We start from the raw sequence: 19144 nt of genomic DNA, 5'->3' as shown, positions 1-19144 counted from the left end.
GTTAGATGTATCAGTGAACACTCCAGCTAGTTACTTAGCACAGGTCTTTAATACTCAGCTTCACCATCCTGAAGGATGCTCTCACTTTGGCCTGACACTGAAATCACAGGGTCATTGAGAGCTGAGGGAGTTTGTGAAGGTGCCTCCATGCTCTGATGATCAAAGCAAGCAAAAGGGCATTGAGCTCATCTAGGAGTGAACCCTTGTTATCACCTATGTTGCTTGGTTTCACTTTGGAGGAGTTGATCTCATTCAAGTCCTGCTACAGCTGTCGAACAGCCTGCAGTGGTTCAAGCTGCCACTTTACATGTGAGATGGCTTTCCGGACATTGTACCTGGACCTCTTGTATTTTGCTTGGTCGCCAGTCATGAATGCCACAACTCTGGTGCTTAGCAGATTGCAGATCTGATGGTTCTCCAAGGTTTCTGGTAGGGGAAGATTCTGATAATTTTTTGGGGACATGCTCATCTATGACTGTTTTTATAAAGTCCTTGACAGCTGTAGTGTATCCGTTCAGATTCTCTGATAACTTCTTGAAAATGGCACAGTCCATCGACTTGAAACAATCCTGTATCTGTTCCTCCACTTCCCAAGACCACCTCCTTATTGTCCTTTCTTCTGGACCCTTCCTCTTTAGCAGGGGTTCCCAAACTTTTTTCTGCCATGGATTCCTACCAATAAACAAGTGGACCGTGGACCCCAGGCTGGGAATCCCTGCTATTTAGTCTCTGGCCATATGTAGGAAGGAAGAGGACAGCCAGGTGATCAGATTTCCTGAAATGAGGTCCAGGCATGGAATGGTAGGCATTCCTAAATGTAGTATAACAATGGTCTAGTGTGTTGGGACCTTTGGTGCTGCAGGTGATATGTTGATAATTGGACAGATTTCTTCAAACAAGCTTGATTGAAACTCCCTGCCAATGATTTGAAAGCCGTTGGGGTAGAATGTTTCTTGTTTGCGGATGGGGGCACTCAATACCTCAAGTGCTTGCTTAACATTGGATCAAGGAGAACTCTCTTGATAAGTAGAATGATCAGCACTTAATCACTGGATGGTCCAGATTGGGGAACAAGAGCATGACAAACCCATTACGTCTGAGCAGCACAGATTTTATCATGAAACACTGACCACCACCTTTTTCCTTCTCTGAATCAACAGTCCAGTCCATCATGTGTATCAAGAAGCCTTCAGATCTTACTGATGTATCTGGCATATCTGGATCAAGCCATGTCTCCATGAAACAGAGAACACAGCAGTTCTTCATTTCCTTCCAATACAGGAATCTTGCTATCAGGTCCTCAATCCTGTTCTCCAGCAACTGTACATTCACTAACTAGATATTGGGTAGAGAAAGTTTCATGCACCAATATTTTAGACTGGCTTGGAGCCCTCCCCTCCTCTTTCTATTCTGCATGGCCTGGGTGGTGGGGATCTCTGATGATGGATTCTGCTCCCCAACACCAGAATTTCATGTAGATATGCTCAATGATTGGAAGGGCTTTACCCGTGATCTACTGGCCACATCCACTGCCTTTTGTAGGATTTTCCATTCAAGGGCATTGGTGTTTCCATAGCAGGCTGTGATGCAGCCAGTCAATACAGTCTCAACTACATATCTACATAAGTCTGTCAAAGTTTTAGATGTTATGCCGAATCTCTGCAGACTCCTGATGAAGTACACGTACTGCCGTGCTTTCTTGCGATTGCACTTACATACCAGGTCTAGGGCAGATCCTCTCAAATACAATCCGTCCTAGACCCAGGAAACTAAAGTTTGTAGGATTTTCTTCTCAAAGACAGTGGTGTTCCCATATCAGGCTGTAATGCAGCCAGTAAAACACTCTTAACTACACAGCTATAGAAGTTTGTTAAAGTTTTAGATGCCATGTTCCGCAGACTCCCAAGGAAGTAGAGGCATTGTCGTGCTTTCTTCATTATCGCACTTATGTACTGGGTCTAGGAGATTTTCTGAAATAGTAACACCCAGGAAATTAAAGTTGCTAACCCTCTCCACCTCTGATCCTCCGATGATTAGTGGCTCATGGACCTCTGGTCTCCCTCCCCTAACGTCTACAATCAGTTCCTTGGTCTTGCTGACATCGAGCAAGAGATTGTTGTTATGACACCACTCAGCTAAATTTTCAATCTCACTCCTGTTTGTTGATTCACCACTACCCTTGATTCAACCCACAACAGTGGTGTCATCAGCAAACTTTAATCAGCTTTAGATGTGGGAGTTATAGCTGCATAATCTAAGCCTACACACCAACCTTGTCTTTCTCACGAAATTGAAGCAAGAGTTTGCAGTGTGATATGGTGATGGAGTCCTGGCTCTTAAGTAATCAGGGTTCCAGACAGAACAGCAGGACAAAGGAGGTGCTACATGTCCAGACCTCCTCTATCTTGCCACTTACTGCATCCTTAAACCAGGTTAAAATTGAAAGTTATTTACAGTATCTTCTGAGTAGTTTCTTCAGAGTAGTCTAGAGTGAAAGAAGATTTGTTTCTTTCATTTTATTTAGATACAATATGGAACAGGCCCTTCCAGCCCAACAATCCATCTATTTAGCCCAAGCCTAATCACAGGACAATTCACAATGACCAATTAACCTACTAACCAGCATGTCTTTGGACTGTGGGAGGAAAGTGGAACACCCAGAAAAAAACCCACAGCTTCACAGGAAGGACTTACAATTTCTTACAAGTGGTGGCCAAATTGAACTCCAAATTCAAGCTAACCACTATGCTACAGTGGCGCTTGTAAATATTTTCGAAGTGTCAAGTTCAAAGTAAAATTTATTATTTATTATCAAAATTTATTATCAGAGTCACACATGTCACCGCATACTTTTTGTTTTTCTGTGGGCACACTTAGCAAAACTATAGAACAGTAAATGTTAACTGTAAACATCAGGAACTGTAAACTCTAAGCAAACTGTTGAAATGCAGATCTAACAAAATAGCAATAAGTAATGGGCATGAAGTAACAATGCAACATCCATCAATATAACAGAGTCCTTAAATGAATGCAATAACCCTGTTTTGTTTAAGAGCCTGATGTTTGAGGGGCAGTAGTTGCTCTTGAACCTGATGGCAGCAGCGAGAAAAGAGCATGGCCTGCGTGGCGAGATCTTTGATGATTGATGTTGCTTTTCTACAGCAACCTCTTTCATATACTGTGGGTTTGCTCAGTGGTTGGGAGGGTTTTACCCATGATGTACTGGCCTGCATCCACCACCTTTTGCAAGATTTTCTGCTCAAAGGCATTGGTATTCACATACCAGGCCACAATGCAGCCAGTCAATGAACTCTCATTACAAATCTACAGAAGTTTGTTGGTTTTTGACATCATACTGAATTTTCGCAAACTTCACAGGAAGCAGAGGCACTGCGGTGCACTTTTCATGATTGCACTTACGTACTGGGTCTAGGACAGATTTTCTGAAATGGTAACACCCAGAAAATTAAAGTTGCTAACCCTATCCACCTCCGATGATTACTGGCTCATGGAACTCAGGTTTCCCTCTCCTGAAGTCGTCTACAAACAGTTCCTTGGTCTTGTTGACATTGAGCGAGAGATTGTTGTTATGATGTCACTCAGCCAGATTTTGTTAAACTCCCTCCTATATGCTGATTCATCACCACCCTCGATTCAGCCCACAATAGTTGTGTCATCAGCAAACTTTAATCAGCTTTAGTTGTGGGAGTAGAAAGATGAGGTTGGCTGTAAAATCTGAACTTGCATGCCAACCTTGTCTCTCTCACCAAATTGGAGCAAGAGTTTGTAGTGTGATATGGTGATGGAGCCCTGACTCTTAAGTGACCAGGGTTCCAGACAGAACAGCAGGACAGAGGAGTTGCTACATGTCTGGACCTCCTCTATCACAGCAACCACTGCATCCTTAAAACCAAATTAAAATTTAAAGTAATATACAGTATGATCTGTGTAGTTTATTCAGAATTGTAAGAGTCAGAGAAGATTTATTTCTTTCATTTTATTTAGAGATACAACATGGAACAGCTCTTCTGGCCCAACAACCCCCCTATTAAACCCAAGCCTAATCACAGGACAATTCACAATGACCAACTAACCTATTAACCAGTACGGCTTTGCACTCTGGGAGGAAATTGGAGCACCCGAAGGGCACCCACATGTTTCATGGGAAGGTCTTACAATTTCTTACAGAAGGTGCCCAAACTGAACTCCAAACTTGCGCTAACCACTACGCTACAGTGGCAATCATGTAAATATGTGAACAATAGCACAAGTGGGAGACACTAGGACTCTGTGTACTTCATATATGATGGAAAGGATTCAAGAATTTTTAATAAATTGAATGTTTTAAAAAAAAATCAAAGCCAAAAGCCTTTGGACTGTGGGAGGAAGCTGGAGCACCCAGAGAAAACCCACACGCTTCACAGGAATGACTTCCAATTTCTTACAAATGGTGTCCAAATTGAACTCCAGATTTGTATTAGCCACTACATTACAGTGGCACTCATGGAAATATTTTCAAAGTGCCAAGTTCAAAGTAAAATTTATTATCAGTCACTCATGTCACCACATACAACACTGAGGTTCTTTTTCTGTGGGCATACTTTGCAAAACTATAGAACAGTAACTGTAAACATCAGAAACTGTAAACTCTAAACAAACCGTTGAAATGCAGATCTAACTAAATATTGATAAGTAATGAGCATGAAATAACAATATAACATCCATCAATATAACAGTCCTTAAATGAGTGCAGTAATCCCATTTTGTTCAAAAGCCTGATGGTTGAGTTGTAGTAACTGTTCTTGAGCCTGGTGGTGCAAGTCCTGAGGCACCGGTACCTTCTACTTGATTGCAGCAGCGAGAAAAGAGCATGGCCTGGGTGGCGAGATCTTTGATATTGGATGTTGTTTTTCTACAGCAACCTTTTTCGTATAGGTGTGCTTGGTGGTTGGGAGGGTTTTACCCTTGATGTACTGGGCTGCATCCGTAGTGGATGTAAGATTTTCTGCTCAAAGGCATTGGAATTCACAGGCCATAATCCAGCCAGTCAATAAACTCTCAATTACACATCCATAGAAGTTTGTTAACGTTTTTGATATCATGTCAACTTTCCATAGACTTCCAAGGAAGTAGAGGCACTTATATGCATTTTTTTTGTGACTGCACTTATGTACCATGTCTAGGACAGATTTTCTGAAATGGTAACACCCAGGAAATTAAAGTTGCTAACCCTAGCCACCCCTGATCCTCTGATGATTACTGGTTCATGGACCTCAGTTTTCCCTCTCCTGAAGTCATCTACAATCAGTTCCTCGGTCTTGTTGACATTGAGTAAGAGATTGTTATTATAACACCACTCAGCCAGATTTTCAATGTCCCTCCTGTATGCTGATTCATCAGCCAGATTTTCAATCCCCCTCCTGTACGCTGATTCATCACCACCCTTGATTCAGCCTACAACAATGGTGTCATCAGCAAATTTAATCAGCTTTAGTTGTGGGAGTTACAGATGCACAATCGGAACCTGCATTCCAACCTTGTCTTTCTCATCTTTCTCACCAAGTTGGAGCAAGAGTTTGCAGTGTAATGTGGCGACGGAGCCCTGGCTGTTAAGTGACCAGGGTTCCAGACAGAGGAGATACTACGTGTCCAGACCTCCTCTTATCTTATCACCCACTGCATCCTTAAACCAAGTTAAAATTTAAAATTACTTATTGTATGCTCTGAGCAGTTTATTCTGAGTAGTCAAGAGTGACAGAAGATTTCTTTAGTTCATTTTATTTAGAGATACAGTGTGGAACAGCTCTTCTGGCCCAACAACCCCCCTATTAAACCCAAGCCTAATCACAGGACAATTCACAATGACCAACTAACCTACTAACCAGTACGGCTTTGCACTCTGGGAGGAAATTGGAGCACCCGAAGGGCACCCACATGTTTCATGGGAAGGTCTTACAATTTCTTACAGAAGGTGCCCAAACTGAACTCCAAACTTGCGCTAACCACTACGCTACAGTGGCACTCATGTAAATATGTGAACAATAGCACAAGTGGGAGGCACTACACACATGAAGAAAAATGGACTCTAAGTGTACTTCATATATGATGGAAAGGATTCAAGAATTTTTAATAAATTGAATGCTTAAGAAGAAAAAAATCAAAGCCAAAAGAATGCTTAACTGTGTAAGTGAAGCAACGACAGTCATGCTTATGGTGTATAGATTTCCAGTCAGTTTGTTTATTCACTGTATTCAGATCAAGTTCAAGTTCACTGTCATCTGACTGTACATATATACAACCAAACAAAATAACGTTCCTCTGGATTATGGTGCACCCACAAAACACATATCACATACAGCACTTAAATCAAAATAAATAAGTCAAAATATAATTCAAAATCCACATAGTGTGCAGCACAGGTAAATAGTAAACAGCTCAGTGTCCTAGTGACAAGACCTCAGTGGTGGCATGATATTCGTAAGTCTCACAACTTGAGCGAGGTAACTGTTATCCAGTAGGTCGAGGAGATTGTGGGATGGGTGCTAGGGATCATCAAAAATGCTTTGGGTCCTTTGTCCACAATAGTCCTGGTAAATGTCACAAATCACAAATGGGGGGGGGGGGGGGGGTGCAGGGAAACCCTAGTGATCCTCTCCGCAGTTTTTACTGCCCTCTGTGGGGTCTAATGCCTTGCAGCTTCTGTGATGCAGCCAGACAGGACACTCTCAATGGTATTCCTAAAGAAAGTTGTTAGAATGGGAGTGGAGAGCTCACATGCCTCAATTTCCTGAGACAGTGAGACTGCTGTACCTTCATCACCAGCAAAGAGGTATTGTGGGTCCAGATTAGATCGTCTGCTACATGCACACCAAGGAACAACTTTGTGCTCTTCACTCCCTCTATGGCAGAGCCATTGAAGTGGCTTCTGAAGACCGGGGCATTTAGAATGAAAATATTTAAGCACAGATGATGTAAGAAAATAAATGATTCCTGAAAAGAATGCCCTAAAAGAAAACCAAGCATGTTGCCTCACATTCTCTTGGGTTAATTAGATGTTCAATAAGCAAGACTGGTAGGATAGGCTGTAATGGTGTCTAGGCCTCAGAAATGTTCCAGGTGACTGTATGGCATATCACAACAATTTGGCAGTTGCCGTCAACAGCTGTACTGAGCAAATGTCAAGTGCATACTTCTGTGAGGAAAACCAATGCATGAAATCTTGCACAATTATCAAAGAACTAAACTTTGGGTTTTGGCACCAAAAAGTAATTAATACAGATATCCAAAACAATTTAATTTCTCTCATAGAGGTATTCCAGGAAGAGCAAGGAACTTTCATAAACAGCTAGAGTTTTCTATTCATTTTTTGTGTAGCACTCTTGAAATCAGAGCAAATGAATAATATAGATCTAACCCTGGGCTGTTGTGATGACTGATTCTTCTTGTCGCATTCCTATAGGGAAGGCTACCATCTTCTACCAAGTTTTAATGCAGTCATTCGCAAATCCGCCACTCCTGAGGTATAGCAACAGCAAGGTCATTACACTAAGATTTATTGAATTCAACATGGTGCTCCTAAAGCAATCAACCTTCAGTATGCTCCAGGGACAGCACCACACTTATCAATCTCACATTATAGCTCAGGTAAAACGGGAATCACAGGTGGCAGATGGAAAGAAGAATCACCACCTGATGAGGAATTTCCGGGCATGGTTGAGAAACAACCAACAATATACTCCAATTACTTATGATAAGTTGTTGCATGGTAATAAAAACAGAAATTGCCAGTAAAACTCTGCAGATCATTCTGCTGGTGTACTGAGTGTTTCCAGCAGATTTGTTTTTCTTAAAAAATTCAGATATCCAACGTCTGCAGCTTTTTTAACATTTTCATTTAGTTGTTCCAAGAAGCTTTTTAGAAACAGTATTAAAAGAAGTGTACGCCATGCCTTATTAGGAGCTACTGGGGAAAGGGACAAAAGCTTGAGCAAAGATAGATTTTGAGGCTGAAATATTTCCTGCTAAACTTCAAGACTGGTGTTTCTTCCAAAGAAATGCCAACCATTCATAATACCAATATTCAAATCCAGCTGAAAGCTTACACAGACGAATGATTGTATTAAGAGTATTTAAGTTAAGTAAGAAGTACATGTTCCATCTCAGCTAATCTGAGCCTTAAGTGCAGAGGAAAAATAATCTAGCATAACTCAATAGCACAAAACAAGAGTACAGGTCTATTCTCCATTACCATGTGTGTCTTGTTACCTCAAATGTGGTCAATAAAGTAGCACAAAGATAGAATATCTTTCTCTCAACAAGAATGTGATGTCATGTTTGCGTTAAGTCTAATGTCAGCCTCCCTTCAAGATTCAAGACTGGTTAATGTTATTTCCAGTACACAAATGTAAAGGAGAATAAAATAATTGTTACTCTGGACCTGATTTGGCACCAAAAAAACAAACAATATAAAGAACCCAATAAATAGAAATGCATAAGATAGCCTATATACATAGATTGATTGCATGTCCATAGAGTGATGCTAGGCACAGGAATGTCTGAACACAAGGTGACTGACAGGAAATGAAAAAGTGTAAGTAGGGGTTTGGTGCACTGGGTTAGTGAGTGGAGGTGTTGATCAGCCTTACTGCTTGGGGAAAATAACTATTTTTGAGTCTGGTGGTCGTGGGATGGAAACTACGTAGCCTTCTCCATGATGGAAGTGGGACAAACAAACCATGAGGAGGGTGGGTGGGTTCCTTCATGATGTTGCTGACTTCCTCCATTTTGTCAAGGGATCTTTATCTTCAAACTGGACCGATGCGCTTGAATTAGCCACCATCTTTCCACTGTCGACTCAAAGTATATTCAGGGTTTTGACACCATTCAAAGACAAGGTCAGTTTACTAGAGATATGCTCCATTCTGCCTTTGAATGAGTCACTCAACTGCTGCTTGGCTCCATAATCAATAAAATAAACTTTATGTTTATCATTTCCGGAGCCAGATTTTCAAAAAGTCTCTTCTTTAGACTCTTCCTGCACCATCTATGAAATACCAATCTCCTAAAATGTCTCAGCTGTATTAAAACCTGCAACTTATCATTTGCAGGCTCCACATGATAGCTTTCCACATGATAGGAAATTAATTTTAATATATTTATTCCTGCTTTCATATCTCCCTAAGCCATGGCTGCAGTGACCTTCATTTGTGCATTATGGACAGCAGTATATAATTATTTTCTGCTTTTTCTGTTTCATTATCGGTGTAAGCTCGTTCAAGTAATGTTATCATCCTCTGGAATTGTTTCATTTGCTATCACTACTTTCTTAGATCTTAGTTTGTTATCAACCATAATGTTTCATCCATCTCTACCAGGTGCCTGGCTTCAACGACTTCAATAGAATGAGACACTGTTGTAATAGTTTAATCAGTGCTGCCTCTGCAGGGCACTATCAACCTTGCCAGCTTGTTCATGTAGCTAAACACTGTTGCTGTTGTACAACACAGAAATGGGCCCTGCACACTGTCACGTCCTTGTTGTCCGTCTGCTCTATTCCCATTTGCTTGCATTTGGTCTATACACTTCAATGTCCATTTCTATTGTTTTTTTTTAACAATGATGCATTAAAGATTGCACAGACGTCAAAGACAAAGGACACTGGGAATGAACTAACCTTTTGCAAAAAAAAGACTGTAAATATAATCCTAATGTTAACATGAGAAAGTTTAAATAGTGCACTCTTGCTGTCAAGATTCATATTTTCTATTTACTTCAGTAGTATCAATGGCAGCAGTGAATATCACTATATAATAAATTTGATCAAGGAGAAATACTTTTCTCACTCTAACAGTATTTTTCGCTAAGGTTACAAAAATGTTTCACAGGTCCACATATTTCATACATTAGCTTTGGTGATTGTTTTATCATAACCTCCTTCTATATTCTTGTTCATACTAGACTACATATGTTTGTAAGTATAATTAGGTAGTGCATTCTAATGGCAGCATAATATTATATTCCTTCATTTCAGTAGGCCAAATGTAGCAAATATTATGATAAACGGAAGTACAATTGATACAAATGGATTAAGTTTCTTCACAAAGCATGAGGGATTTCACCTGGGTTCAGAGGGATTGCAGATGTCGTCAACAATTTATGGGGCAAAAGGTACTTAAACATTTTTCTGCAGGTTGACATTTTAGTTGATAATCTCACATTAAAACAATCAAGAAATATGCTGAATGGAATATTAGTAAAGTTGTATTTTAGCTCTTCAACCTCTCCTTGAATGAATTATTAGACCAGCAGGTTCTGCAAATAGGAGACTAGCCCTATTTTATGTCTTATGGCAAATTAGTAGTATTGTAATGGATTGTTAGTTGCTGCTGTCAAAATGTTTTGTAAAAAAAACTGTTCTTGTACCAGGTGCTAGAAATAACAGGAGTTATTCTGCATGATCTCCAGATATTAACTACTTTAGAGGTTATAAATATAGCATTTAATACTTTGTATATGACAACAAAGAATACATCAAACTGTATTGATTAAACCAATTGTATGACAAAAGATGCTGACAAGAATAAAAAATAACTGGCATCTGTTAAAGATGAAATATCAAATATTTACTCATTACCTATCAATAAACAGTTACAAATTTATAAACTGAAGAAAGATATTTTGTAATGATTCTTCAATTTTATTTAGAAAATAGAAACGTTTCAACCAGCCTTTTAATATGATCAATGAAAAGCTTTGCAAATGTGAATGGATGCCAAAAATGGTAAAATTCCACAATAATTATATTGATACAGGCAGTCCCCGGGTTACGAGCGAATTCCATTCCTGAGTCCATCTTTAAGTCGGATTTGTACGTAAGTCGGAACAAGAACATCCGGTATTATTTAGCATCGGTTAGTCAAACATTTGTCTTAGTATATAGTATATATTTTGCCTTTCTATGCATATAAAACACTTAAGAAATGTATGTATTCCAATAATTAAACCACTGTGTTGTTTAGTAATAATTGTAGCTTTCATCGGTGCAGGGCCTTTCACATGCTCCATTATTCTCACTTTATCCTTTAAAATTGCTCTGATCATTGACCGACTGTAGCCTAACGCTTTTCCAGTGACCGATGGCGTTTCACCTCTTTCCAGATGTGCTATTATTTCCCCTTTATTTTCAATCGCGATTGCTTCCCATCAACGGAACAGAAACACTGCGGGCGGCGGGTTCCAACCTTTGCCGGCTCCTGAGCTCTGACGGGTCCTAAGGAATTTCCCGGGTCTTAATCTCCACCACACAGAGACAGGTTAAATGGGACAAGTGGGGGCTGTGCTGGGTTTGGGTATTTGATCCTCCACAATATTCCGTGTAGGAATTTAAACTGGAGGTAGCAGTGTTATTTTTACGAGGTCGAGTTGTGAGCTCGACATCAACCTGGCATGGATAGTATGGGAATCACTGGATTGACATCAACTCAGCACAGGAGCAGTCTGTCACTAGATCGAACTCGGGAGCATCCATTCTCGAGCCCTGCGCTGATCTCACTGCGCCACCAGCCGACCAGAAAGGGTGGTGGGAGGATGGGGTCAGGGTGAATCTTGCCAAGAAGAATTTAAGCCCAATACAAAGTTACACACTCAACGCAGTGTCAACGGTAACGACTTAAAATGGCAGACGGCATCGCAATCTGACTTAAAATGGCGGACAGCGTTCTCCTTCCTCGGTTCGTAAGTACGAGTTGTCCGTAAGTCAGACGTTCGTAACTCAGGAACTACCTGTATCTGTACATGAATATAATGTGCCAATAAATTTAGTCTGTGGCTAGTTTAGGTAAGAGAATCTGGACACACAAAAGACATTTTGGATTATCTTCTCAGAAAGGCATAATCTCCACATCAATTATTACCAGACATTTTTACGTAGAATCTTGATGCAGCTCAGAACTGGACCAGCAGACTACTATAGTTAGTTGTTGCTGTTGTTGTTGTTAGTCCTTCGGAGTCGAAGACGACCACGATTTCTGTCAGGTGGAGGGTTTGTGACTGTGGGTCCGGAGGTGACTGGTGAGGCCAATCCGGGACCTGAAAGCTCACCCACATGTGGGACACATGAGGGTAGGTGCTGCAATGGAAGTGGAGGTAGTTCGAGCCTTGCGCGTGGCACGTTTCCTCTGAGCCTCTGTGGTGCATCTGATTTTTGCTGCATAATCCTTTAGTGGTCCTGCTCCACCAGGTTGGGCGGTCCAGAGCAAGCGATTCCCAGCTACTGGGATTGATGTTGATGTCTTTGAGGCAGTCTTTGAAACGTTTCTTCTGCCCTCCAACTGAGCGCTTGCCCTGGTTCAGCTCTCCATACACCAGCTGTTTTGGTAGTCAACTGTCAAGACATCCTGATGACATGGCCAGCCCATCTGGCTTGGGCTTTCTGTAGGAGAGTGTAGACGTTGTGGGTGCTAGCCCGCTCCAGGACCTCCGTGTCTGGGACTTTGTCCCGCCATCGTATGTGGAGAAGTCTGCAGAGGCAGCTCAAGTGGAAGTGGTTGAGCTGTTTAGCGTGTCTGCTGTAGACAGTCCAGGTCTCGCTGGCATAGAGGAGGGTGGTGAGAACCACAGCTCGGTAGACCTTCAGCTTGGTGGTAAGACTGAGTCCTCTCTGCTCCCATACATGCTCACGGAGTCTCCCAAAGACGGCACTGGCTTTGGCAATTCTGTTGCCGATCTCTGCATCTATCTTCACCGCTCATGATAGAGTACTGCCCAGATAAGTAAAGCTGTCGACTGCCAGTAGCTTCTGCCCCTTTACTGTGATGTGTGGTTCCTGGTAGGGCTTTCCGGGTGCGGCCTGGTACATAACTTCAGTCTTTTTGGTGCTGATTGTAAGTCCAAAGTTTTCACAGGCTCGTGAGAGGCAGTCCATTTCTCTCTGCATCTTCTGCTTTGTGCTCTGTGATAATGGAGAAGTTTGGCTGCCCTAGCAGGTTCATCACAATTGTTCGGCAGTTCCATGATGGTATGATGCTGAAAGTTTTGGATGATGGTGACGAGTCAGAAGCCTTCCCAGTGATGAACGGTGTGAAGCAAGGATGTGTTCTCGCCCCTACACTCTTTAGCATGATCTTCTCTGGTATGCTGAATGATGCCTTCTGCGATTGTCAGGATGGTATACACGTCAGATACAGGACTGGCAGTAGGCTATTCAACCTCTGGCATCCACAGGCTGTTACAAAGGTAAAGGAGACCGTCGTCACAGACCTCTTATTCGCTGATGATTGCGCCCTCAATGCCAGCACAGAGCAGAAGATGCAGTGAGAAATTGACTGCCTCTCATGAGCCTGTAACAACTTTGGACTATCGTTAGTAGACTACAACCTTTGAATAGGTAGCTCCGAAATTCAATAACAGCAACATATCAGCCAGAACATGATTTAAACATTTAGAACAAAAAAGAAAGGATTTTTATAATTTTCTATCTAATTAAAATTGAAGAATTATTGAAATGGACTTATTTACCTGACTGATGACATCTTAAAAACTACCCATGTAACTGAGTTGATAGTCCTGACTATTGTCCATATTGTGAGGACAGCATTTCTTCCGCAGAGCTGAAGGTAATTAAGAAGCTATTTTGCATACCTTGTCTAGTTTACAATAGGTTCATATAATGTTAAAGATATAGACATTTTGAAGTAGTTCATCAAGCATCAACACAGACTTAGTGAACTTAATAAAAATTTATAAGTTGAACACTGGAATATTTTAATATCTACACTGACTTTGACAGTGCAATAAATAAAAACAAAATAACATAAAACTAGAAGACAATTTGAAGTCAAAGGAAAGAAGGCAACTATAAAATGTCCCAGGTCTTTGGCTAAAAGTGACTAAATTTATCTGAAAGTCTTTAAAACAGATGTTCCCACCCTCGGGTCCACAGACTCCTCAGTTAACAGTAGGGGTCCATCGCATAAAAGAGGTTGGGAACCCCTGCTTTAAAACATCACACTCTTGATTTTTCTATTAATAACTGGCATCTTATATACAATTATTCAACTTTAATCAATCCTATTGTAAACTAAATTGTGGCAGTTTTCCTCAGGGAATAACACCCAAATAACAGAAAACCCTTCAGCCCCGTCACAATTAACAATTTCTTCAGGTGACTTTTCTACAACCAACCTATGTGAATAGTTTCTTTTGGACAGACTGCAAATTTACAGCTAGCTTTCCTCTTGCTTTATTTGAGTAAATGACTTGTACATGTAACACCACACTTTTCTTAGTAGCGATCCATTAAAAGGAGCTGTAGATTTGCAGAAGTTGCAGTCAAGGAATGCACTGAAACTAGGATTCAAGCAATGTATGACAACTTCTGTTGTTCAAATCCCCAGACTTTTCTCATATGCTAAATGATTATCTTCAGTAAAAGATGGTTTCATGACAGAAGTTGTTACTAATGTTGGAAAAGCACATAAGATCATAGAAACACTGCCTCAATTTACTGTCTTGTTAAAAGGCAGTACCTTGGCAAGCTGTGTACTAAAATATCAGCATAGATTAGGTGCTTGAGTCATGCAGCTAAACTTCAACCCATAATCTTCTGATTCAAATGCAAGATTTCTGTTAACTAATGGCAGTATTAACTTGCAGAGAGATGTCTACCAAAAAAATAGTATTCACCAAACAAAATAATTGATTACTCAGAGTAATTAACATATGTACAAGATAATTTTAATATTTGAAATTAATAATCCAGAAATTGGATTTCAACCTTTCCTTTAACCTGAGCTAAATTTCCATTGCATTTCACATGAACAACACATTAAAGCATTTCAGGAATTCTGAAATTGGTTCAAAATTCATTGAAGACTGCATTTGAATATCTTAAATACAGACATGAGCTAAATTGAGACCACAATCAATTTAGCTCAACTGTCAACACCTCGCTAAGAACAAAGAACAAAAGCTATCACCGTTGTCAGCCACATTCCCGATGGCACACAGAACTGAGCAACTCACATGATGGCTGCCATGGAGCAAAGAGGGCCTGAATGATACTGAAGTCTGCTTCATGAGAGAGAAGCCAAGCATAATATTCATAAAAAATGTTGCAGATTCTAGGCTAATGTCTCTGACTGAAATTCCAATAGAACCTGCTTCTCCTGTTGAACTAAAATAATAACGAAGCAAAAAAAAACTGAAGAACATTAAGGGAGATAAAAATTAATCGAAACACATCTTTTTACTATATTTCATTGTTATAGAACAGATTATCAAAAATTGTCAGCTTACAGTTCATAAGAGCAGAAATTTCCCAGAGGTACTCAGCAGATCAGGCACTACCTACAGAGAAATAATCAGACAGAACTGGGAAAGTGAGAAATTGAGTGTATTTTAATTGCAGAGAAGGGAGAGGTTAAGGGGAGTGCCTATGATAGGATAACCAAAATTCTGTTAGTGGTATATAAGGGAGGGTGGTGAAGGCTTATTAGTCATAACTGAAACCTGTTGAAATGAAAAATCCTAGTAATTTGAGATGAATAGCAGAGCTCTCCGCCCTCCCCTACCTATGCAATTTAAAACACACTTGCTTTCTCACTTTTCCAGTTCTGGTGAAAGATTGTTGACCTGAATCTTGAAGTTTGTCTTCTCTCAGCACAAATGGTTTTTAACCATCTGAGTGCCTCCAGTATTTTCTGCTTTTATAGCTTATTCTGATGACTGGGAAACTGCAAGAGAAGCAGCTCAAAATCTTACCTCCAGTAAACTAGCACACCCACAAGAAGAATTAAGCAGACAAATGTCAATGCGGAGACAACCACCAATGGAATTATCCATTCCATCTTACTGGACGGTGAGTATGGTTGTGTGGCCATACTGGAGGAGGACCTATCTTCTGAATAAAAATAAAAAAGAGGAAGAAAATGAAAATGTAAGTTAAACTGGAATAATAAAGTATTTTATTGAATGCTTAAAGCATGATATGCTGTATAGAACCTGGCTGAACTTGCTTCTGTAACAAGAGGAAAACAACTTTTCCAGTGATTCCTACCTGCATAGTTGTTGAGCACCAGCCTTGTGCATACATAGATTTAAAATGCTTTGTGAGAAACATTTAGATCGTGAGCGTATTTACTCAAATTAATTCCTCAATCAACACCCAGCAGTTATCATATTGTTGTTAGTGGAAGTTTCCACAGGGTAAGTAGGGTGTTGTTCTTTCTTCACTGCTTTAACTATGCTTAAAATGCACTCCAGTAATTACAACATTCTTTGGCATGACATACATACATTTCTTTCTAAACTGCAATAATGATCTCACAAAGCTTAAAGTTATTCTTTGTTGAAATAACATTTGCCTGTAAACTGCAATAAAATGCAAACACTATAAAAACTAAATTTAGTGTCAAAGCCAACAATTCAAGCTAGGCAGACGCATGCTTATGGATTGAATTGTTTGTTGTACTTAAAACCTTCTTCATTATTAATGGAGTTAATGCCTGACATCAGGTGCATTACGAAGGTGGTAATAAGGCAATGTTGACAGTGAGTATCCGTGATGTATGAGTACAGCCGTACACTTCCAATCCTTAATGTTTCTGACATTCAGAAATCCAATATTGCTCTTTGGAGAAAGACAGGCAGTCAAATATTTTCTCAATTCCTTGTTCCAACATTTTACAATTTTAATCCATAAAAGTTTGAACCCGTTAGTTTAAAAAAAGTATGCTTTGGTTCTTTTATGGAAATATGATGACTGCAACAAAATTAACAATACTTACAATACTTTGCTTGGTTGATTTTTCCATGTTATAAATAGGAGATTTTTACAAAGATATTCATTAAATAATCCATTTCTGGATCAGTCTAGTGCACTGAACCTTTTCAGTACATAGTTGTAAAGGGATAACTGACAATTCTGATTGACCGAACATGGGACCTAGAACAGAACAGCACAGTCTGGGCCCTTCAGCCAATGATGTTTTCCCAATCTATACAAACCTACTCCACGACCTACAATATGTGAGATATTCTTCCTACACAACCCATAATCCTGCATTTTCCTTACATGCACGTGCCTATTTAAGAGTCTTTTAGTTGTTCTTATTGTATCAGTAAGTACCACTACCCCCAGCTGTGTAATCCAGGCACCCATCAGTATGATGGGTGTAAAACCTATTTCAGTACGAAAAACCTACTTCTGACATCCCTCATAACTTTTCCTCCACTCACGTTAAAGAGATGTCCTCTGGTAGTGGCCATTGCCGCCCTGGGAAAAAAGGCACTGGCTCTCACTCTATGTCTGCCTCTCAAAAACGTGTACACCTCTGTCAGGTTGCATCCCATACTCCATTGCTACAAAGAGGAAAACCCTGGGCTCACTCAACCTGATAAGACATGTTCTCTAATCCAGGCAGCATTCTGGCAAATCTCCTCTGCACCCTCTCTAAAACTTTCACAGCCTTCCTATAAATAATCCATATAAATAAATAATTTGCCAACTAATGAAGGCCAGCACACTATATACCATCTCCATCACCCTACCAACTTGCGCAGCAATTTTGTAGGATATATGGACTTGAACCCCATGATCTCATTTCTCCTCTACATGGCTGAGTAACCTGCCATAACCTTGTACTTTGTCTTCAAGTTCGATCATCCAAACTATATTAAATCAGACTATTCTAGACTGAGCTCCATCTGACACACCCCCCCCCCCACCCAACTTTGCATCTCTTCTATATCCTGTTGTAATCTTCATGTCATCTGCAAGTTTACTAACCCACACCTCTACATCCCCATCCAAGTCACAGAGCGGGGGTCCTAATACACCACTAATCACCAACTTTAAGTTAGAATATACTCCATCTACTACCACTCTCTGCTTTCTGTGGGCAAGCCAATTCCAAATCCTTGCAGCCAAATTTCTATAAATCCCTTGCCCCATGACTTTCTGGATGAGCCTTCTATGTGGAGCCTTGTCAAACTCCTTACTAAAATCAATATCTCCATCAATTACTTTTGTCATTTCATTAAAAATCTCAATTAGGCTTGCAAGGCATGACCTGCCCCTCACAAAGCCAAGCTGAGTATCCCTAATAAGGTGATGCTTCTACAAATGCTCATATATCTCTAAGAATCTTCTTCAATATTTTAGCCACCACTGACCCAAGATTCACTGCTCTAAGGTCCCCAGGATTATCCCTATTACCGTTCTTGAACAACGGAATAACACTAGCCCTCTAGTACAACTCTTGTGGCAAAGGAAGATGCAAAGATCATTGTCAACACCACAGTAATCTCTTCTCTGGCTTCTCATTGTAATCTGTGGTATGACCTACTTATCCCAGGGGACTTCATCTTCCTATTGTTTTTTAGAAGCACCAACACCAGTTGTTTCTTAACCTTAACATGCTCCAGCAGATCAACCTGTTGTATGTGGACCTTACTTTTGTTGAAGTCCCTCTCCCTGATGAACAATGAAGCAAAGTCTTCATTAAGGACCTCCCCTATCTCCTTCACCTCTCAGCATGCTTCACCCTGGTCACCTGGTCAGCCTCCAGACTCCTGTTCTTCATGTATGAGCAGAACAATATGGGATTTTCCCTAATCCTACTCATCAAGGCCTTCTCCTGTCCCTTTCTAGCTCTTCTAAGTCCTTTCTTAAGCTTTTTCCTGGCTACTTTATAGTTCTTAAGAGCCCCACTTGATTTTGCTTCCCAAATGGGCTTCCTCTTGATTAAATGCACCATCTCGCTTAACAACCGTTGTTCATTACCCTTCCATCTTTTCCCTGTCTCAACGAGACAAACCTATCCAGAGCTCCATGCAAGTGGTTCCTGAACAACCTCTACACTTCTACTGTGCATTCCCCCAAGACAATCTGTTCTCAATTTATGCCTCCATGTTCCTGCTTTATGCAATGGTTATTAGTCCTGCTCCAATTAAAAATATTCCCATATCATTTGCTCTTATCTTTGTCCATGCCTATGCTGAATATCAGGGAGTTGTGGTCACTATCTCCAAAATGCTTACCCACTGAGAGATCTGTCACCTGATTATCTTTATTACCTAGTATTAGATCTAGTATGGTCTGTCTCTAGTAAGAATACTGTGGCAAGAATCCTTCCTCAACAGACCT

The 19144-nt window shown here is 40.4% G+C and overlaps 1 protein-coding gene across 6 annotated transcripts in view; it reads right to left on the bottom strand.

Moving 5' to 3' along the window:
• The window catches only part of LOC132377830 (receptor-type tyrosine-protein phosphatase gamma-like), a 671456-nt gene that overhangs the window by 97327 nt on the left and 554985 nt on the right, over positions 1-19144 (bottom strand). For 5 of the 6 annotated variants that reach the window (XM_059944246.1, XM_059944240.1, XM_059944242.1 and 2 more), the window contains one exon: positions 15760-15898. In XM_059944246.1, the coding sequence (XP_059800229.1) occupies positions 15760-15898 (139 nt within the window). The remainder of the gene's footprint in view (positions 1-15759; positions 15899-19144) is intronic. The other variant, XM_059944241.1, reaches the window with a different exon arrangement.

Source organism: Hypanus sabinus, chromosome 19, assembly GCF_030144855.1.
Source record: "Hypanus sabinus isolate sHypSab1 chromosome 19, sHypSab1.hap1, whole genome shotgun sequence".
Taxonomy (NCBI): domain Eukaryota; kingdom Metazoa; phylum Chordata; class Chondrichthyes; order Myliobatiformes; family Dasyatidae; genus Hypanus; species Hypanus sabinus.
This window is presented reverse-complemented; position numbering and strand designations above follow the sequence as displayed.